General features: G+C 51.7%; 1 protein-coding gene across 1 annotated transcript in view; it reads left to right on the top strand.

Annotated features, from left to right (window-relative positions):
• Positions 1-22,733, top strand: part of DSCAML1 (DS cell adhesion molecule like 1) — a 342,760-nt gene that overhangs the window by 222,587 nt on the left and 97,440 nt on the right. Inside the window, exon 4 of the mRNA XM_004273352.4 lies at positions 18,730-18,876. Coding sequence (XP_004273400.3) covers positions 18,730-18,876 — 147 coding nt within the window. The remainder of the gene's footprint in view (positions 1-18,729; positions 18,877-22,733) is intronic.

Here is a 22,733-nt window from a genome sequence, read left to right as displayed (position 1 = left end):
TTGACCTCTAAAAGATTTTAAGCATCTTTGTATCTGGCCCTAATTTATCACAGCACCAGATATACAGCAAGTGCTCCATAAATGTCTGTTTAATGTTTCCCTGACTTCTGGTCATCTCTCCACACCCCACACATCCTTTAGGACCCACCGCGAGTCCTGAGTCCTCCGGGAAGCCCTCCCTCATGGTGCCGGCCCAGGGTCTTTGCCTTTGTTACTCATCCACGGGACTTTTTGTCTGGGCCTTCACACTGTGCCCTTGGGTATTTGTGGGGGTGAGGGAGGCACCCTGACTTGAATTCTTCTCATTGGCTCTGACTCCTCTGCCCCACCTGGATGCCAAGCTTCTTGATGATGAGGACTCTGTCCTTGACCTCACTCTTTCCCCAAGCCAGCCTGGGAGAACATTGAGTGCAACGTGGGCCCTTAATAAACAGATATTAAGTTTCTGCCAATTGAAGTCCCTTGTGATTGCCTAGTCAAAGACGAGCCCATGGAGTGATCTTCCGGCAGCAGAAATGACCCTGGATTTGAAACTAACGGTTCAAGCCTGGCTTCCCACTTCCACCTCGTTACGTCCAGCAAGACACTTAACTTACTACCTCAACTTCAAAATGGCCCCAAACATCACTTCTGTGTATGTAAAATGTTCACAGATTACAAGGTCCTCTTGCCTACACTGTCCTTTTTAATCCTGACAAGGACCCTGTGAAGTAGGTAGGGCAAGATTTATTTAATCTCCGTTTTTGAGATGAGAAAATGATTGCTCAGAGAGGTTAAGCCGTTTGCCCAAAATACCAAGCTGGGAAGTGCCAGAAAGGGCCTCTAACTTCCTAGGCCCTGTAATCCCATCCCCGCCCCCCTCCCATGGGGCGGGGCCACAAGGAGAAGTGAGCCGCCGGCAGGGACGTGCTTAGCAGACCCATGGTGTGCTTTGCTTTGTCAGCATCTACACAGATGGGGATGGTCCTCTTTGACCCATGGGAGATGGGACGAGATGGAGATATGGTCAAAGAAAGAGGTTTGAGAGCCTGCTTTTCTCCGGTCACCTGTGGGTTCAGACAACTGGCGGGACAGGGAGGGTGTTCCCAGCAGCTCAGCAGGGACTTAGCCATCAGCGAGGGGTTTTGACCCTGGCCTCTAGGGCAGGGACAGGTGGGGAGTCCTCTTCCCCCAGACGCCTGCCACTCACACGCCTACTTCACGGGAACCTGCAGTCTCTGTAACCACGGCTCCCCTACCTCTCTCCTTCCTTCTCCAGGGCTAAGCCCCCATCACACGCTCCCCCTACCTCCTCTTCCCCCTCTTGTTCCCTCCTTTCAAAAGCATAATGAGTTTGATAAGAAATTGTCTTGTTAACAGGATTAGCCACGGAAATCTCTTGTCCCCTCCCATTCATTCTGTAATGCTCCCGTCTCATGTTCTGTGATTTTCTGCTGGTATCAGGAGCTCCGGACCACCTCAGGGATATTAATTCCTATTTGTTCTTTGATCCCGTGACTGCTGATGTGCCAGGACACCCCACACAGCCGCTGGGCTACAGAGGCCTTGTGGGGAAATTACCTGGAGGCCCTCACTGGCTGTCTCCCTCCAGAGTCAGCCGCTTTCTGATTTTCTGCCGCTGTTACCCACCCCCTCCCTCAGAAGACTCTAGAGAGGGAGAATGCAGAGGTGGTTTAGCACAGTGGACGAGAGTGTTGAACTTCCTGGGTCTGTGGCACAGACAACAACTTGGCCAACCCCTCTGAGCCTCAGTTTTCTCATCTGTACATTGGGGATGGTCATGCTCATCTGTGGTAACGCACGTAGTATATAGTACCTGACACATAGTAGGAGCTCAATTCATGCTATTTTCCTACTCTGCTCTTTCGAGACAGGAATTTACTGAGGGTGGAGTATACAGTTCTCAGGATTTACCAAGAAATTCTTGTTCAGCTTTGAGTTATATCCCCAAACTCTTTCCTTGTGCTGATTCCCTCTGATCTCTGCCCTCCCAAAGTTCTTTCTCTTTACGTGTTTTTAGGGACTTATGCAGAGGAATCTTTATGGCCCCTTCAACCCAAAATATTAATTAAAAGAAAGCTCAGCATATAGGGTGAATCCCAAGAAGGGGTAGCAGGAAAAGAAAGGAATTGCCTGTCCTGTGCCCCGAAACCACAGTCAAGGACAGAGCAGAGAGGCATCCTGAGAAAGAGATCAAGTCCAGAATAGTCTTGACCAAGGGCAAGAGGGTCACGCTGGACAGAAACCCAGTCTCTGGATCAGTAGGAAATTTACAGGAAGAGACAGAGACCCAGGGAGTGGAGCCTGGGGGAGGAAACCTACCCCGGGGGTAGGTAGGAAATTGCCCGAGTGGAAAGAGGGGAGACCGGAGCTAAATCTAGGTTAATTTGGAAAGAGTTTGTGATCGATTGCACAGAAAGTGCCGGAGAGTGAGAGGTGGGAAATTGCACCTGTCTGGTGAATGAGCTCAGAATTCCAAGCGTGTAGGGAAGCTGGGGAGCTGGCGCCAATCTGGGCAAGGTGGAGGTGGCAGCGTGTGCCCAGGGAGCTGGTAGGGCCAGAGCCGTGCTGAGAGGACGTGGGCTGTAGCCGGGGCCAGTGTCACGCTCGGAACACATACACGCAAGGAACACATACACGCAAGGACACAGCCCTCACTGTGTGCCTGGCCAAGGGGGAAGCGTGTACCTACATTTCTTGTTTCTCGTTTAATGTTATACCTCCCTGAAAGATGGCCATTGTCAACGGCTAATGTTAATTACAGACCTTGGGCTTCCAGGCCAGGACCATGGAAATCCCGTGGGGGGATTTGCGGCCTCTGTCCTCGAGCAGCTGTGGAGTCACGCAACCTGGACTCCAATCCCAATTATGTTGTTTTCTAGCAGTGTGACTTGGGCAAGTTTCTGCATCTCCATGAGCCCGCTTTTCTCATTTGTAAGATGGGGATGATATTGCTGCTCTCAGGATTAAACTGAGGCCATGCACATGAAGTATGTAGCCCTCTGGCTGGCACATAATGGAGATCCGTAAATGAGAGGTACATCCCTATCACCCTCCCCTTTTCATCCCCCGTGCATTGCTGCCAAGGAAGACAAGCCACCGATGCATTTTTTAAATCAACAATACAAACAAGCGTATGATGAAAGCCGGGGAAAGGGTACAGATATTACAGGTTTAGGGGAGGAAGAGATGACAGAGGGCTGGGTTGGGGAGGGGAGCCTCCCGGGAACATAGGATGTCATTAAGAGCTCAAAGGTGCTGAGATTGCACGGCTTTGGGGGAAAAAAATGAATAGGCCAATAGAGTTGGGGCAGAGCGCTTCTGTGTTCGCATCATTTCAATGGGACGGACTTGCTTTGAGAGCTGATAAGACACAAATGTGGATGGGACTGTGACCATGTCTACCTTTCCTGATAAGATCCCTGGCTGGCATCACTGGGGTGCCACCCAGTCATGTTGATTAGCCTGTAAATAAAAAAGGTAGATGTTCAAAAACAGCAGAATTGCCTCTGGAGCAATCTAGAACCACCAACACGAGTGGCCGCTCCAAGCTCCCGAGTGGGTTGAAGTAGACGTTAGATGGAGCAACGAGAGCTATCGCTTATTGAACCATCGCTGTGCAGGCAGCAGCCAGGTGCTTTCATTCTTGCAACAGCTCCAGCTCTGATTGGAACTATTATTAGAGGAGAGGAAATGAAATCAGGTTAGGTAAGTTGTGCAAGATTCCACAAAAGTCTGGCTGACTTCACAGCCTAAGTACTTACCATGGAGGCAGAAAGGCTGAGGTTCATACACTCACTCCATTTATCGTTCATTCATTCATTCATTCAACAAATATTTTTTGAGCATCACCTCTTGCAGGTGTTGTACACAAAACTGAGCCCGGAGCAGTGCACAGGGGGCAGCCCCTGCCCTCATGGAGGCCACGGTCTCACGAACATGCACTGGGCCAGGCCTGGGAGGCAGAGGTGGACGGACCTTCCAGCTGCTCTTGGCCCTCGGGGGCTCCGACCACTCATCATGGGAGCATCATCTCTGCAGCGTGTGGACCCTGGAGGCCTCTGAACCAGGCAGGCCTGGGGGTGAGAAAGTGGTGGATCTGGAGGCAAACGTAGGAAGGACGGAGGGATGGTCTCCCCTGCCATCTCAGCGCCATTAGAGCCACATCAGATGGCTTTGAGGGGCCATAGTGCCATGTCCCTTTTAGCCACACCCCCTTCTGGGACACTGTAAGACCAACTTTCTCATTCCCATTGTCACCAAACAGAGCCCCAAGGAAGGAATAGGACAAGAGGAGAAATGAGCTTCTGTGAGGCACCACCTCTGCCACAGATCATTGAGGCCCCTCAGTGACCCTGTGGGGTAGGTGTCATCAGCACCACCTTCTAGACGAGTGGTGGAGGCTCAGTGGGCTCCTCTCCAGGTCATGCAGCTACTAAGTGGCAGGGCGGCTCTCCCGGCTGCTGTCCGATGCTCTACTGGTCGTGTATTTGCAGTATCCTGGCCCACGGGTACTGGGGGTTCAGAAGAGCGACACGCACTGTCTTTAAGGAACCTGCAGTCTATTGGGGATATAAGAATGATCCCACAGAACAGGTGGGAGCAATCCAAATGGGAAACTTGAGGCCCTGTCTGCAGAGGGGGAGAGGGTCTGCACCAGCTGGACTGTCCAAGGGGACTTGTAGAAGAAGGAGGGTTTGAGAAGGGCCTCTCTGGGTGCAGGGGAGGTGGGAGGCAGTCCACGTGGGAAGGAACTGGTAGGAGTGCCCATGGTACCAGGAAGTATCATAGGAAAAGCATGGCTTTCAATTATGGCAGCTCCGGCTTTGTGCTTTGGGGCAAATTGCTTTGAACTCTCTGATTCTCAGTTTCCTAGTCTATTAGAGGGGAAGGAAAAACCCTCAGCCTCTATAAGCCTGCAGCAGGATGAAAGGAGCTAAGGTATCTTATCGGGAGGTCCCCGGCACAATGCCTGGCTTCCATCCCGTTGTACTGAGCCTTTACCTCAGAGCGGGGTGGTGGGGGGCGGCCAGGACCCACCCTGCCCTGCCCTCAACAGGCTTACAGTCTAGGGACAATGTCAGGTCTTTAGTGACTCAGTACAGCTGTGGCAAGTATGCAGGGAAGAGGACAGGAGACAGAAGACTGGTGGGAGGGTCTTCAGGAGGAAGGGAGTGTGAGCTGAGCTCCGAGGGGTGGGTCAGTGGAAACTTTGGGAAAGAGGCAGCTAAGTGTCCTGAGTAGCAGCAAGGCTTGGAGAGAAGGCAGAAGCTGGGCACCACGGAGGACAGAGGAAGGCTGGTGTGGCTGGAGTTGGGGCCAGGGCCAGACATGGAACTAAACAGGGCCAGTGGAAGGGTGGTGGGCTTTGGCTGCCCTGTTAAGGGTTTTGGTCTTTATCTGAAGAAAAAGAGGAAGCTTACGGGATGGTTTTCGGTATGATCAGATGTCCGTTTTAAGAGGATCGGGCTCTAGCGAGGGGAAGAAATTAAATGAGACCACAGTAGGTACGGGCACCTAGCAGGCAGGCCTCTGACCCCTAGTAGGCTGCGTATGGTACACACAGTATGCTGTGGGGACCGTCCGCTTCCGCAGGGAGTAAGGCCCTGGGGTCACAGTGGATCTCCGACGCCTGATGCTTCAGAGCCACCCAGGGTCAAAGAAAACTCACAGCTACTCAGTGGCCCATGGGAGTTCAGGGTACGGGTGGTCATTCAGGGGGAGGGACACAGGGGTGGGGGCCTTAAAGATGAGCGCTGGAGGGACGGTCACCATCCCTCCCCCTTCCCGAGGGCGGCAGCCTGGCTTTTGGGGTTCTGTCAAAGCAAGGCAGCCTTCCTGAATGGTAGTAACAGTTTTTTCTGTGACACCATGAGCATCTGACACAGGGCACAGGAGCTATGAAGCTCCCCCAGAGGGTACCATGAAAGTGTGGGCGGGGGCTCCGGGGGGAGGGCTGGAGGCCGGGCTCGGCCACGTGCAACAGGAGGAGGCCGGGGAAGAAAGAGGCTTATTTCAGCACCCTGTTATTATGGCATCTTGTTTTCATAGTTTGTTCAACAAACCTCTCTCCCTCTCCCTCTCCTCCCCTCGCCTCTCTTTTTTTTCATCTTCCTCTCTCAGCAAATCCATTTAAATGCAATTCTATTCTTAAAGCGCCCCTCTCATGCATGTCTAATGAATGTCAGGGAAATGCTATTACAATGGGGCCCGAGGAGGATCCGATCGGCGGTGTGTGTACCAGTCATTTGAAAGGAAGCCTGGGAGCGCTCCAGTTTTATTACAGCATAATTAGAAATAAAATCTTGTTGCAATAGGAGAATGAGAGATGTGTGCTAATCCTGTGGTGGAGGAAGATAGAGCTGTATTTAGAGAAAAGGACCCAGGGAGAGAGAGAAAACTAGCCATTGCCCCTCTGCCCCGCTCCACCAAGGCTCTCCTGCTGGCTCCCCTCCCCAAGACGCTCCATCCTCACACCCCCTGTGACCCCAGCTCCCTGGGGGCCGCTCCAAAGACAGTGCTTGACCCCCCCCTTCTAGATCTCAGCTGCCCAGAGTGGTCAGTCGGCAAGGTCCTGGTGAGCTGAGCCTGGTGCCTCCCTGGAAATTTACACTCTCTCACCTATAAGAGGCCAGTTGTGGGCAGTTGGGAGGCGGTGGGAAAGGTTGGCTTGGAGGCTGAGACCCAGATCAAGTTCGGAGTGCCCACCTTACAAGAGATATACATTCATTTATTCATTCGATCGTTCAGTCATTCAACAGCCACTAACCACTGCCTAACTGTGCCAGGTACTGTGCTGGGTGCATTCATTAACTTCTTTCATTCTCATAGGAAACAAGTTCAGAGTCTCATCCGGCATATTCCAGCTCAAGAGGGGAACATAGTTCAAACCCCACTTCTGACTCAAGCCGGGCTTTTTCTACTCCATCATGCTATCAACTTGCTGGGTCCTCCTGAGGCACCTGTCTTCCCAGTAACCCCATCTCCTGTAGAGCCCCAAAGGCAGAGATAAAGATGGGGGATCTGGCTAATCCCTCCTACGGGGCAGAAATGGGCATTGCTCCCTAGTTCTGTGTCTTCTTCTCTGACCGCTCGCCCTCTTCTCTCAGAGGTGGCAGTGGTGCTGCTCCCGCAGGCCCCTGGGGACACATGCATTGTGCCACCCCCTCGGAGCCTGTCACGCTATCCCCTGCCCAGCCTGGCATCAGGTTTTGAAGATGAATGTGGGACCATGGTGTCTTCCTTGGAGCCCCTGTGCCAGAAAGCAGGCGGTGGACCTGTCACCTGCCACAAGGAGGTTGTTAACTTGTGACCCGCTGTCAAGCTCTGGCTGCCTTCCCCTCCCTCTTCCAGCCAGCCGGGGCAGGGCAGGGTTTGTGGCTCTGCATGCCCCGTACAAGCTCGCATAGCAAAGGTCCCACCTCCCAGCCATCCAGACTCCCTGTGACCCAGATGTGTTCTCTCTGCCTGAACTCAGTTCCGTGGGGAAGAGCAGTGGGCCCGGAGACAGGAGGCCTCTCCCGACAGCTCCACTCTGACCCAGACTGGCTGCGTGACCCTCTGTTTCCTCGAGTGTCCCCTGCAGCAGTGTATCAGATTGAGTGATTGATGACGAGTGTGGACGAGGCCCTATCTGTGATCAAAGGCCCATTCCCCGCACCGGTGCCCTGCCCACCTCATCCCTCCCTCTGCTCTTGGTACCCGTGGGGGGCGGGGTCCTCGGGATCAGTGTCTCCCCACCCTCACGCTCTCACTCTCTGAACCCCACCTCTGTGGTCCGCCTGCTGAGCTTCAGGGCCAGCTTGCCTCTGTCCTCCTCCCCATTCCTACCCTACAGTCCTCACCCCAGTGTCTTACGGAGCAGGACCTGACTCCAGAATCGTAGCCCTGGAAGGGTCCTCAGGCAACAGCATGGCAGGAGGAGGAGGAGATTCATTTTCTAGGGCTTCCATGACAAAGTACCAGAGCAGGTGGCTTAAACAACAGAAATGTGTTTCTCATAGTTCTGGACGCTGGACGTCTAAGATCAAGGTTTAGTTTCTACTGCGCCTTCTCTCCTTGGCTTGCAGGTGGCCGCCCTCTCACTGTGTCCTCACGTGGTCTTCCCTCTGCCTGTGCATCCCTGGTGTCTCTCCTTCTTATAAGAATTGACATATTGGATTAGGGCCTCACTCTTATGACCTCATTTAACCTTAATTACCTCTTTAAAGGCTCAATCTCCCAATACAGTCCCACTGGGGGTTAAGGCTTCAACATATGAATTTTGTGGGGACACAAATCAGTCCACAACAGGGAGGATCTAGGGTTTAAAGCCAGCCAGACCAGAGCTGGGACTTGACTTCAAATTCCAGACTCACATGTCACTATGCTGCAACTCTCTCTCCGGGGCCTCGGTGGAGGGCTTGCAATCCTGGGGGTCCAGAGTCCAGGGAGAGCAGAGGAGGCAGAACAGGGCCTTGGCTTCCCTTGGGCTTTTCAAACCCAGGCTAGCAGGTTCCCCCAGGGCCCTCGCCCTCAGCAGGAATAACAAAGGTGTGAGAGGTGGGTTCTCTGCAGTCAGCCTCAAGTAGCTCCCCGTAGGCTGCCCTGGTGTTGGCGCCCTGGCAGGGCTAATCCTGCCAGCCCAGAGGTATTGGTCATCCCCACCTACCCTGCCGCTGGGAGGAGTTATCTCATTAGTCCATGCACCACCCACAGGCTGCAAGCGGCAGGGTGACCACATTGTTCTGATAAATCTCTATGGGATAGAGCAGTAACTGGTAACCTTACCGACTGCAATTTCTCTCTGGGAATTGGGAGGCCCCAGGGGGACAAGTGAAGCATCCTGAGGCCACCCCAGGAAACTTAGGGCTGTGACAGATTAAGCATCTCTTCTCCCGCAGGAGAGACCGGATGCTTTTTCTGACCCTGGCCAAAGCCTGGTCTCAGGGCAAAACTCCGTCCATTCCTCCGCACCTCCCCTCCCCCACTCCATACCTCCCACTGCCTCTTGGGACCTTCCTTGCAGGGGTGAAGGAGGCGGGCAGAGCAGAACCCCCCATCCCTAGCCTCTGGTTTTCCTGCTTCAGGAAGGCATCTGATTCCCAGAGCCAAGAATCATCTCTACTGCCAGGATTCATCCATTCAACAAAACGCCTACTCAAATATCTATACCCCGTGTATGTGTTATGGACACATGCTCCTTGTGCTCTTACACACTTCACATTACGGTAATAACCCCTCCTTACACGTGTAGAGCGCAGTATATGTCACAACGCCCTTTCATGGTCATCATCACGTGGGCACCACAAACGAACCCTGTGAGCCATGGAAACCAGGGGTTAGTGTCCCCAGTGTCGGGATGAGAGAACAGAAGCCCAGAAAGGTTAAGGGATTTTCCTAAATCTACCCAGTTGGTAGGTGGTGGGTCTCAAATCTCCCGTTTCTGACTCCAAATACAGTACTCCCTACAGCACCCCTTGGAGCATATGCCCCACCACCCAAGCCGCCAACCCCTTCTGTGTCCCCTGTGGTACCCCATAGGCCCATGCATGGACCCCCAGCAGTGTGCGTGCCAGCACGTGCACTTCGTTCCCTCACAGACACGTGCAGTCCCCTGCCCACGAGCCCGCCCTCCTGCTAGCACATAGCACCCGGAGCCAGCAGAGTTCCTTCATTCCCTGAGTCCTCCCAGAATGGATGACCACCTGATAGCCCTGACCTGCTGCTTCACTGCACACCGGCCTCCTGATGGATAGCGTTCACCCATCCTTTCAGTCAATAACTGTATGCTGGTCGCACCTCGCCCTCTCTGCTCGCCCACCACGCCTGCCCTGACTAGTGAGAAGGAAACCTCTTCCAGAAGAAGCAAGGGGCCCGGCCACTACCCAGGGGGGATGGAGACGTCTGCCCCGCAGGGAAGGGGTGAGCCGAAGCGCCTCCAAACCGCAGCACCCGCTGTCCTGGCAGCTCCATTTGTGTTCAGGAGACCCAGGTGGGAGTACCGTCTCTTCCACTTACCGGACGAGTCTCTGCCCAAGCCAGCGTCCTTGTCCGCGAAACAGGAAGCGCAGCACACACTTCCTAGGCCAGTGATGACACTGAAGAGAGGGATGTACATCAGGGGAAAGTGCCAAGCCCAGAGCCTGGCACACAGGCTCCCACTGATTCATGCCCCTTGGGGCGCCCTTCCTGCTGAGTTTGTAAAACAACTGAAGACAAGTCACCGGCTAAGCCTGGATCCCTCTCCCAACCCCGGGTAGACGCTGCCCGGGAGGGGTCCCCAAGGGCGCTGGAGACGGGAAGTTCACAGCTGCAGGTTCCTGGACAGAGGTCTCCTTTCTCAAAGGCCCCAGCTCTGGAAACCTCTAAGACCCAGGGGACTGAGCTCACCTCCAGACAGGCAGAGGCAGAGCCACTCAGGGAAGCTCAGTTCTCCAACTTCCCTGTCCGCAGAGGGGCACTGCCGTGCTGCATTACCTCTGGTCTGAATGTTGGCCCCTGGGACTCTCATGGGGTTCCATCCCGGAACCAGTGGGCTCTGTCGTTAGTAATTTCTCCTCCGAGCGAGGGTAGCATTTCTGCTCCAGTCACCTAAGGAAGAGGCAGGTCTTGGTCAGGGAAGGACAGTGGGAGGCTGGCTGGAGGTGGAGTGTCCGTGTCCCTCCTTCTCCCTGGGCCCTGCTGCCCTGGGTCTCCTCATGTTTCACGAGCTCCTGGGCAGCGTGAGGTCATCCCCTGCTGCAGGCCTCTCCCTTAAGATGAGTCAGCCAGAGTGTACGCTCCGGATTGCCCAGCTTGTGTCACCATCTGTTGATTTCCCTTTTGTTAGCTCCAAACCATCAGTCTGGTTTTGATGTGCCCGCCTGTAGCTGGGGAACCGAGACAAGGACCAAAGTGGCCTAACCGGGGAGCAGAGGCCCAAACCATTGCAGCACGGCAGCGGGGGTTAGAGGGGGAAGAGACCCCAGGGTGCGGGGGACCTCAGGACGGGACTCCAGGCTAGAGGGCCAGCTGTCTCAGCTCATTGGAAGCGCCCCTTTACTGTAGGATTCATTCAGTCGACACATGTTCGCTGAGCATCTACTGTGTGCCAGCACGTTCTGGAGCTGGGATACTAAAATAACTCCCTCTCTCAACGAGAAGTGCCATGTGCTCTGAAGACATGAAGGCAGGGTAAGGAATTGGGCAGGAACGTGGCCTAATTTTGATAGAGGCGTCAGGCAAGGCCTCTCCAAGGGGTTGGCATTTGAGCAGAGATCTGAACAAGGCCAGGGGTGAGTCAAGGGAAGAGCATTCCAGGCACAGAAGGAATAGTCACAGCAAAGGCCCTGGGGTAGAAATGAGCACATGCACACCGATTTGAGAACCATTGTAGTAGATGATCTTCTAGGGGTCTTGCTGCTCTGATTTCTTTAAGCTAGGAATTTATAACTTGCTGGGAGGGAAGGACCTTAAAGAGGATCAATTAATCTCCCTCACTTAATACTTAAATCTTCTATGCAATATCTCAGCCAAGTGCTTCTTCAGCCCCTACTGAATTACCCCTGATGACAGGAGACTCACTACCTCACAAGGACACCTTCTAATTCTTTATAATCTTGACCTTTAACATTTTAACTGTGGTAAAATACATATAATGTAAAATTTACAATCTTAACCATTTTAAGTGTTAAGTCCAGTAACGTTTCAGCTCAGTTTAAGTTCAGTAATGTTTAAGTTCATTGTCATCTTGCAAAACGGAACCTCTAGACACATTAACAACTCCCCATTCTGCCGTCCCTCTAGCCCTTGGCAACCACCATTCTACTTTTTGTTTCTAAGAATTTCACAATTCTAAGTACCTCTTATAAGTGGAATCAATCACACAGTGTTTGTCCTTTTGTGTCTGGTTTATTTCACTTAGTATAATGTCCTCAAGGTTCATCCGTGTTACAGCATGTGACAGAATTCTTTTCCTTTTTAAGGCTGAATAATATTCCATTGTATCTATATACCACGTTTTCTTTATCTATTCATCCATCAATAGACACTTGGGTTGCTTCCATCTCTTGGCTATTGTGACTAATGCTGCTATGACCATGGGTGAACAGACATCTTTTCGACAACCTGCTTTCAATTATTTTGGGTATATGCCCAGAAGTGGATTTGCTGGGTCATATGGTAATTCTATTTTTAATTTTTTGAGGAACTGCCATACTATTTAATCTTGACTTCTGAATGTTCAAAAGTAGTTATTTTTAAAAGTCTAATTGAATATAGTAGAAACAGTGATTAGCAGTGGCAAGAGGTTTGCCAGATGTACAAACACTCAGAAATGGGAGTGGGCTAATCTGGGAAGGCTTCCTGGAAGAGGTAAATTTAGAGCTGGGATCTGGCTTTTCTGAGTTGCACATGCGGATAAAACAAACTTAGAGTTGGGGACGTTTCTTTCATTCATTTACTCATTCATTCATTCTAGAAATATTTATCAAGGGCCTATTTTTATGATAGGCACTGTTTTCACACTGAGTGAAATGGGAAAACATTGAGGGGTTTTGAGCAAAGGAGCCACATGGTCTGACTTAGGTTTTGAAGCATCACTCTGGCTGCCTCCTAGGAATAGACAGAGGAGGGGCAGGGCCAGTTAGGAAGCTGCTGTCCCTGCTTCACTCAGTAATTCCCTTCCTTTGCTCTACAGGTTGAAGGGGGATCTATCCAGGTCACACCTTCCAGCAAACCCTTCCTCCCCTCTCCTCTGCCCGGGACCCTCTCCCCACCAACTCACCCTCACACCTCCCTGAGGACAGGGAGAGGGCCCCACCTTTGCAGAAGACAGATTTTCTCTCCCAGCCCTCTGGGGCCACCAGGAGCCCCAAGGTTTCTGTCCATTACCTCTCCGGGACTCCTGCAGCTCTGGGGAGTCTCCAAGGCCCAACTCTCTGACCTCTTAGAAAAAGACAGAAAAGATGTTCTCGGCTCACTTAGCATGTGTGTGCAAGGCCTCTGAATTGCCAAGGAGGGCCTCCTTTACTTTCAAGCTACTGAGAGGAAGGGGGAGACTTTGCAGGAAGCCTGGCCGCAGGGAGGGGTGGAGAGCCCCCCAGCGGTGTGCAGCCCACCATCTCCCTGAGATGGAGCCACTTGTGATGACATTTAACCAGTGCCACCCGTGTGCTGGAGACTTTCCCATGCAGTAACTCATCTTTCATCTAATTCTCCCAACAACTCTGTGACCTAAGTCCTAGTTATTATCTCCGTTTTCCTGAAGGAGAAATGGAACTCAGAGAAGTCTGGTGTGATCACAGAGACATCCATTTCCAGAGTGAAGGGGACTTAGTTTTTCTAATCCAGTTGTTCTCCACCCTGGCTTCACATTACATCACCCAAAAAGCTTTTGTAAAATACCAGGGACTTCCCTGATGGTGCCATGGTTAAGAATCCGCCTGCCAATGCAGGGGACATGGGTTCGATCCCTAGTCCGGGAAGATCCCACATGCGGTGGAGCAACAAAGCCCGCGAGCCACAACTACTGAGCGCGTGCGCCTAGAGCCGGTGCTCTGCAACAAGAGAAGCCACCGCCATGAGAAGCCCGCGCACCACAACAAAAGAGTAGCCCCCGCTCGCCACAACTACAGAAAGCCCACGCACAGCAACGAAGACCCAACGCAGCCAAAAATAAATTAATTAAAAAAAAATACCAATTTCCAGGGCACACACCCAGAGATTCTGAGTTTAATTTTAAAAACTTCTTAGGTGATTCTAATGTACAAACACAGTTAAAAACACATACCTCCTCCACCCCTTCCCTCTTTGTATGGGTGGGAAAACTGAGGGCCTGAGAGAGGACTGGACTTCCCTAGGGTCACCCTGTATCCGTTTCCCAAGGCTGCCTTAACAAATTACCGCAAACTGGTGGCTTAAAGCAACAGAGATTTACTGTGTCATAGTTCTGGAGGCCAGAAGTCCAAAGTCAAGGTGTGGGCAGGGCCCTGCTCCCTCTGCAGGCTCTAGGGGAGGATCCCGCCTTGCCTCTTGCCTGGCTTCTGGGGTCGCTGGCAATCCTTGACTTTTCTTTGCTTGTAGATACATTACTCCAAGCTCCGCCTCCATCTTCGCACGGACTCCTCCCTGTGCGTGTGCACCTGTGTCCAAATTTCCCTCTTCTTATAAGGACACCAATCAGATTGGATTTAGGATCTACCTTAATCCAGTGTGACCCCGTTTTAACCTGATTCTATTTGTATTCACAAGGTCTGGGAGGACATTAACTTGGGGGGACACTATTTAACCCAGTATATACCCCATCATTAGTGGCAGAGCTAGGGCTCCAACTCAGCCTCCTAAGTCCCAGTCCTGGGCTTGTCCCCCAGTGCTGGGTGGCTCGGCCCCTCTTCATCCTCCTCTTCTCACTAATGGCTTCCATCGAGCCCCCTCCCCACCCTTCACCAGCCCTCAACACTGAAGGCCAAAGCTTTCCTGGTGGAAGAACGTTCTCTTCTAACTGTGGAATCCCAGAGGGCGGATACCAAGTCCAAGACTTCTCCATGGAGCCCAGTTCAGTACCTAGGGATGCTCCACAAAGACTTGATAAATGGAGCCAAACTGAATTGAATGGATGACTGCTCCTTCGTGAGGAAGTGAGGACCCCATCAACAGAAGCAATCAAGCAGAGGCCAGCTGAACGTGTGTCCCTATAAAAGTGCTCTTGTTCTAGGAGAGTCAGCCTGGCACAGAGCTTTGGAAGAGCATAGGAAGTAGACTAATGGACCAGGCTCTACCACTTATTAGTTGTGTGACTGTGAGTGGGTTATTTAACCTCTCTGTGCTTTGGTTAGTAACAACAATAATAACCATTTCAAAGGGGTGTGGGGATTAAATGAGATAATGTTCCTAAAGCCCTTGGCCTAACATGTAATGGATGCTCAATAAATATTTAGCTTTAAAAAAAAGGAGAGCTGTGCTCCAGATCACCAGGAAAAAGGATAGTGAAGCAGGCTGGAGTATTCGAGTAATAATAAAAACCAGAAAAGGATTCATTACCCATACGCAGCACTTCTCAGGTCGCAGGCGTGTTTCAGATGACACTGCAGACTTTGAGATGCACCAGTCAGGCAGCGCCAGCGGCAGAGTCTACATTTAGACACAGTTCCATATCCTGGTCCCAGAGCCTAAAACCAAGTGATCCTCCATGGGCACACTGTTGGCATTTGGGGTAGAATAGTTGTTGTTGCTCTAACCTGACCACTGAATGCCATTGGTACCCCCAAGTTATGGTGTCAACCAAAAATGCTCCCAGACGCACATGTCCAAACGGCCTCGGGCTGGGGGCTGGACGTGGTGGTCCTGGCTGTCCACTCCAGGTGGACACAGCCTGCCCCAAGGAGGAGGAAACAAGGTGTGGGATAATGGCTCCTCTACCCAGTCCAAGGATAGCTGGTTCCATTTGGGCTGCGGAGGATGGGCTGCCAGACTGCCAGGGCGCCCCGCTGGAGCCAGCCTTGGAGGCCAGCCGTGTTTGGAGCCCTGGCCCTTCTGAACCCCCCACCAGCTATCTGTGCCTCCTCCGCTCTCCACACCGTATGCCTCTCACTCCACAGGCCCCCTTCTCCTTCCTTCCCCAGCAGGGCCCATCATCTGATTCTCATCAAACATGCAGAACTGATGTTGCACAAGTCCCCCCCAGTGGGGATTAACATAATACCCCTGATTTCTCCTTCCTGTCTTGCTCTCTGCGCATCCCCCTGGCTGCGGCCTGCCTTTGTTTCAGGAGCGATACACTGTATCTGGAAATGTTACTGCAATTAAATATGCACAAGAAGGGGGGAAGGGAGGGGGAAAATGAGGACAATGAAGGATGTGAAACATCAGATGCAGCAGCTGCTTGTTGCTATAGAAACCCCAGCTCCCCACCACCAGCATGGCAGCACCCCTCCCCAGCTTAAAATTCCTTAGGGCCAAGTGCACCGTTGTCAGCGTCGTTCTGGCGACAACAGGGTCCTAGCTGTCCAGGCTGGAGCACCTGTGGGTTGCTAGGGTTGATTTTAGGGTCTTTCTTGTTTTTCCTTATCCTACTGCCACCACCACCTCCAATCCTGATACTTCTGATTGGCAGCAACACCCTCCAGTAGTTCTGCATTCCAGTCCCAGTTACATAATAAATTACGGGAGAGCTTCCGCATTTGACTTTGGGATGTCACAACATGGAGACAAAACGGCACATGCAGAGTCTGGTGGGGGAGCCAGGCTTTCTCTGTGCTTCCCGTGGGTCTTCTGACTGCTGGCAGCAGGGCCTGGCTCCCTCCTGCTTCCTTTTCATCTTTTACCCACAGCACTGAGCGGGAGTCTACAAGGTGTGGTCTGCGTGTTGGAGGGGGCGGGGCAGGGGTCCACAAGCTCCAGGCAGGCTGCCAGCTGGCCAAGTGCTCATCTAGGGAGATCCCAACAGGATGCCACTCAGCAGGGATCCGTGTGAAGTCCTGGACCTGGGCCCACATGGCCAGGTGTCCAAGGATGGAGAGAAGGAAAGTGGCATAGCCGCAGCTTGCAAACACACGACCAGAGCCTTTAGTTGCAGGCAGAGTATGAAGCAGTAGTATAATGGGTCTGCCTCCCCACCCCCACTCAATCTCCCCTAAAAAGTTAATGCCGCTTAGGCTGGAAGTTGGTAGCCCTGCTCTATTCCACCCTGGTCAGATAAGCTGACAGTTGGATCCCCACCACTTGGCAAAGTGCCTGCCACATAGCAGGTCTAGTCCTGTACAAAGATACATGGAAAGGAGATGGGAGAGAGGGAGGGAGACAAGGAGGGGAGGGTGGAGAGTGGGAGGGAGGGAGGGAAAATTCAGAAATTTGTAGATAAACCAAAGTTTATTAAGCGAGAGATCAGTCAGGTTGATGAAGTTATTTAAAACCATACTAAATAACGATTAAAAAATAAAATCCAAAGACTGCTTAGCCTGATGAAAAGTCAAAGGGCATGATAGTTGCCTTCCAGTTTGCGAGGGAGTGTGTCAGTAACACAGGTTGAGGCTGGTTCTGTAAGGGTCCAACAAGTAGAAACCAGGACCCATGGAGCTCAGTGGTGAGCAAGGGAGAGCTTTCTCAAAGTCAGAGCTATCAGTTTTGAAATGGGCCACTAAATAAGGTAGTGAGTTCCCCGGCCCTGGAGGTATTCAAATGAAGGCCAGAGAAGCTTTGTTAAAGATGTGGTCAAGCACATTCAGCTTTTCAACCCTGCAATTCTACAGCTTTCATTGTTGGAAAGTATCCTTTGGTGAGGTCCCTGTTTGCTGGTGCTGAGATCTTGGGCTTGTGCTTGGAGGGGTGAGACACCACAGAATATTCCTAATAGAATGAGCCAGTATCAGGGCTCTTGTCAGTGGTTGAGAGGGCTCACTCAGCACCCAGGTGGGAGGAAGCAGACCTCAAAATAATAGGATTTGAAGGACATGGGGCGACCCAAAATGTTTCCTTATGAAAGCCTGACAGTCCAATGTTAGCAGGTCCTTAGTATGAGGTCAGCATTACCCTCTCCCCTGCAGCTTTCTTGTAAGTCATTATTCACTGTCCTGATTCTGATGCCCCCTCTGGTGAAAATGGCAGCCTGAGGTCTGCTATGCCTTCCTGGGGAAGCAGCTGTGCCCCTAGAGAGCAGGCAGAGGGACCCTAGGTTAGCTTCTCGATCTCAGTCTAGCTGGGTCTTGGGTGGGAAACCATGAGCTTAGAGAGTCCCAAAGCCAGATGCAAGCCCCTCCCCAACCCTCAAGTCCACATTCTCCCCCTTTTAAAATCAGCCCTGACTAGCTCAAGTTCAGGGTTTGCCTTAGGACCTTGGACAAGAAAATCCATTCTACCTCGGAGTGTAGTCTTGTCTCGTAATCAGCTAAATGGGTGAAACTACTCTGTCCTTTCTGCTTCGCGCTGTCACGGCAGTGAGACCGTGGAGGGCGCAGTGCTGGCACCTTTGCCTTGAACAAAATGGTATCAAAAACTGTATGATGAATTAGTATCGTAAATCTGTGTCTCCACGCCCCCACTCCTAGTATAGCTTATCCTCAATAATTGTTTCTTGGGTGAATAAATGATGAAAACTGAGACAAAGGGATTTAGGCTTGTGTTTAGGCTCAGTGCAAAGGGAGAGCTGGGAGCCGGAAGGCCTGAGTTCTGATCCACTTACTGGCTGTGTGATTTTAAAATGGAGATGACACCTCAAACAATTGTAAGAACAAGCAAGCAATGAACATTAAAGCTTTGCAAACTCTTGCAAAGAGATGGGAAAGATGAGGACTGATATTCACTAAGAGAGCACACACTGTGTGCCAGACACTTTATTATTTTTTAATAATAATAATACTCTAATAATAATAATACTCTATGAAGGATTATTTGCACCCTGTTGCACAGATAAGGCTCAGAGAGGTTAAGTAACTTTCCCAAGGTCACACAGCTAATAAGTAAAAGAGTCAGATTGGAACCCAGATCTTAGTCTGACTCCAAAGCCCAACATCTTCCTGTAAAAAGCTGAAGTATCTACATTTAAAGGAATAATCATTGTAATTTCTATTGATTTGCACATGGAAAATCCTCATTGGTTAGAGGTGCTCTCCTGCCTTCAGCACTACATCAGCTTCACCCCCTTGTTTTCCCCATCACCTCCCCTCCCCTGGGCAGCAGTCCTGGCCTAGGAGAAGGCCACCTGCAGGCCCAAGTTGCTTCTGGTAGTGCGCCCAGCCAGAGGAGTAATCGACTGTGTCCTGATTATGTCTCCAGAAAACAGGTTTTTTATTACTTACCACGGCGGGCTGTACATCTCTGACGTGCAGAAGGAGGACGCCCTCTCCACCTACCGCTGCATCACCAAGCACAAGTATAGCGGGGAGACCCGGCAGAGCAACGGGGCCCGCCTCTCCGTGACAGGTAGGCGAGAAGGCTGGGGAGGAAGGGCACCAGCCCACCCCCGGGACTGGGTGGGCATGTCGGCACCACTGATCAGGGAGTCTGCTGTGTGTTCAGGGGATTCAGAGAAGGAGATTAAAGAACACAGGTGCAGAAACCACTGGGGGAGACCTTGTCCAGTTTGGTTTTGGGTATCCTTCACATAAGGACCGTACAGTTAAATTCTTTTCAGGAGTCTATACCTGAGAAAGCTTAACTCTCCTGAAGAATTGTTATTTTACCATTTATCAAATAATGAGGGATATGGGACCTATCCTGTCGTTCCTTTTTTGCCTTTGCTGCCAGGAAGTTCATAGATACAATCTGCTATGCAAACATAGTAATGATTCAATGGGATTGGATTGGATTAGGGAGACTTTGTATTTCCTTGTGTCCCTAAGAATTTTTTAGGATTCTATTCTATTTTTGAATACATGTATGTCTTTTGTTATAGCCCACCTCACAACATTTGAAAGTAGGCAAACAAAAGGTTAAAAAAAATAAATCTCTAAATTAAATAAGGATTTTTATTCTGGAGTGATTATAGCTCCTTATGGAAGGATGAAAGCTAATATTTACTGAATCCCCCTGTGTGCCAGAAATTTCACTTATGTGCTGTATCTTAGGCACTATACTCGCCTGGTGAGGTGTGCACTGCTCTCCTTATATCTACAGGTGAGAAAACCAGAACTTAGGGAAGCCAAGCAACTTACCCCAACTGTTTAACCATTGGGAGGCACAACCAGACTTCACACTGAGCCCCCTGACCCCAGCATCCTCCAGCTGCACACCCTCATGGAAGGCGCTAATCAAACACCACACACGTGCCCCAGTCACAGAAGAAAGAAGGGCACTTGGCGCTCTTCAAGGAAGGCTTTCTGGAATAGCACTTTTCAAACTGCGGACAGTGATCCGCAGACATCATGACCTATGCAACGCACGCTGGTATTTCCTACCACGTGTGTCGTGATGCACTCTGATATTTTCTATTCTATTCTATCCCATTTCAATTTATCTAAATGCTGGACGCAACTCACCAAATGGATTTCATAACTTCCTAACAGTTTGTGACCTGCAACTTGAAAATCTCTGCTCTTGTGGAGGTGGGATCAGAGTGGCTTTTGGAAGGGAGATGAACTGATAGTCAGAACACCTGGGTTTGGAGACTAGCCCCCACCAAATCATGCAATGTCTCTGGATCTCTGAAAAAGGAGCTAGATTAGGTGACAGCTCAGATTCTGTCTACCTCTGACATTCTGTGGGTTGGCGAGGACTACCCTGACCAGCAGGTGACTCTATCCAGGACCCCCTCTTATTTGCCTGGTGCATTTGGGGGCAAGAGCGGAAAAGCGGAAGCCAGGAGAGCGAGGATCGGGCTCTCTGATTCCCCCTTGTGTCTCCAGAGCCTGGCCCTGTGCCTGGCACATAGTAGGTGCTAGGTAAATATTTGTGGAATTAATCAGTGCCAAGGGAAACCGCACTGTCACGTGGGGAGGAGATGGGGCTGTGCTGGGTGGCCCCATCTTTGTGGCTAGACCTTGCCATCTGCAGCCCAATTCCCAAACGTGTCAGTGGTTACCTTCCAGATTATACGGACTTGTTTGTGTAGTGTTTTGCATCTCATTTGCATGTCTTTCATACGCTGTGGGAAAGGCACAGAAATACTCCCTCCTGCAGGCCTGCTCCTTTCCCCTGCACGAATATTTAGCCCCTTCATCCTACTAATCTTACTTCCACTCTTGTCCCTCAAAAAAGGCACCCTTTAAACTGGAGGATATGCCAACCCTTCTCCTTCTGCTCTCATTGCCCACCAGCTGGGGATGGCGGGTGGGGATGCGGAGAATGGGAGATGCTACCAGAGACTAGGAGATGAAGCCCAAATAGAGAAACGGAGAAGCAAAGACAGGGAGGCAGCCAGACGACAAAAGGGGAGAGGCATGGGCACAGAGAGAGAAAAACATAGGGCAGAGAAAAACAGAAACCTAACAGAGAGACAAGGATAGACAAGATGACTGCGACAGGGTGGAAGACGTTAGGAGCGGAGGGGAAGGGGCCCCAGGAGTGACGCGGGCCCTGATGTGATGTGATGTGACAAGGCAATCTACAAGCAGCTTGTCTCGGCAAAAATGCAACTGATACCCAAGTGAGGCAGCGCAGAAGGAGATTCGTGTCAGGAGGGCTCAGGCCTCCGCCCAGAGCCTCACATTTCAGATCCATTCCCAGAGTTGAGGGCAGGGGTCAGTCCCAAGGCAGCTTTCAACTGAGATGTTTCACTCCTTAGTGGCCAGAACCCCGTGAGCTCCTGGGGCTGGTGGTCGGGAAGGGTGTCATCCCTCCCTGGCCAGAAGCTCCGGGCCAACCCCTGGAATCAGGGATGGGAGATGCAGCTGCGTGTCCTGGCAGAGCTGGGTCCTGCCAAGGCACCTGGTGGCTGAGGGTGTCTGAGCCCGGCACACCCCGAGGGATGGCTGCCCCTCCTCCTCACCAGGTACAAAGGCAAGAGGAAGGGGCAGAATGATCCCCTCCGCAGTGCCTTATCGATGGTCACTGGATGAGGGCAGCAACCACACCTGTGGTTTTCTCAGTTCTCACCAGGTGTTTGATTTTGTAATAGGGAGGGATGGGGGAAGGAGAGAGTGAGACGTATTGGAAAAAGGACTCAGGAATCAGACCAAGGTTTCAGTCTTAGCTTCAGCACTCACTAGCTGTACAACCTGGCATCAAATCAATAATGTCTCCAAACCTCAGCTTCCCCATCTGTAAAATGGGAGTGACATGTTCTCCTTGGGGTTGTTGTGAGAATTAAATAGGGTGCCGCGCGTAGAAAGCTTAGCCTGGGGCCGAACACACTGGAAGGGCTCAGCAGAGAGTAGCTGCTCTGTTTGTTGTGGTCGTTGTTATTGTTGTTCTATTGTCTCTGGATTATTATTCCTACTACATCTCAGGGGGCGGAGGCGGGGGCGGGGAAGGACTTTTCATTTTTCTGTTAATTCTCTGAAGAGGAGGCAGTCGTGAGGAAAGACTGAGCCCCCTAAAAATACAACCCAATAACCCTTCGTCACATCGAGGTGCTTTTTGGAGTTTACCAAGTGCTGTCATGGGCATTAGCTCTGTGGAAGAGGCACCATCATTTGCATTTATAAAGGAGGGCACCAGGGACCAGAGAGGCTGAGAGACTGGACCAGGGTTCCCCAGCTCACGGGGTGCCGAGCCAGGTGCAGAAGTCATATTCCAGGGCAGAACTGTTCAGCCAGCTGGGAGAGGTCCCAGCAGCCCCGGACCCCGACCCCGGGGCACACTGACCCCCTACCCCCCGCCAGCCCAGCCCCAGCGTACCCCCAGAGATTTCTCAGGACCAGGCCATCTGTCTCCCAGCCCTGCACTGGCCCTGGCAGCCCCCGATCCCCCCAGGCTGCCACCATACACGCCACAGCATTTTACTTCTGCTCCAGAGTAATGAAAGAGGTTTCTTTCCCTCAGAATTTAATTTCACGCCTGAGACTCGGCGATTAATTCCATCCCCACCCCCAGCCCCTTCCTCCACCGCCCCATGGGCCCCTCCGCTTGTAAATTCTGCGGTGCGCCACGGAATTTGTGTATTTTGCATCAATTAAGTGTCACATTGAGTAATTCTTCCCTGGCACCGGGTTTGTTTAGCCCAACCATTCCCACAGGATGGGGAAGAGGCCGCAGAAGCTGGCAGGGAGGGAGGGCGGGCGGGGGCAGAATAGTAATCGCCGGGCATGTCTGCGTGGTGGGTTAGTGTCACTCGAGCTCTTTGACACACATTTTGCTCTGTTGCCCACAACAGCCTTAGGAGATCTGGAAGCAGTGGTATC

The sequence above is a fragment of the Orcinus orca genome, chromosome 8, assembly GCF_937001465.1.
Source record: "Orcinus orca chromosome 8, mOrcOrc1.1, whole genome shotgun sequence".
Classification (NCBI taxonomy): domain Eukaryota; kingdom Metazoa; phylum Chordata; class Mammalia; order Artiodactyla; family Delphinidae; genus Orcinus; species Orcinus orca.
Note: the sequence above shows the minus strand (reverse complement) of the source record. Positions and strands in the feature narration are given on the sequence as shown.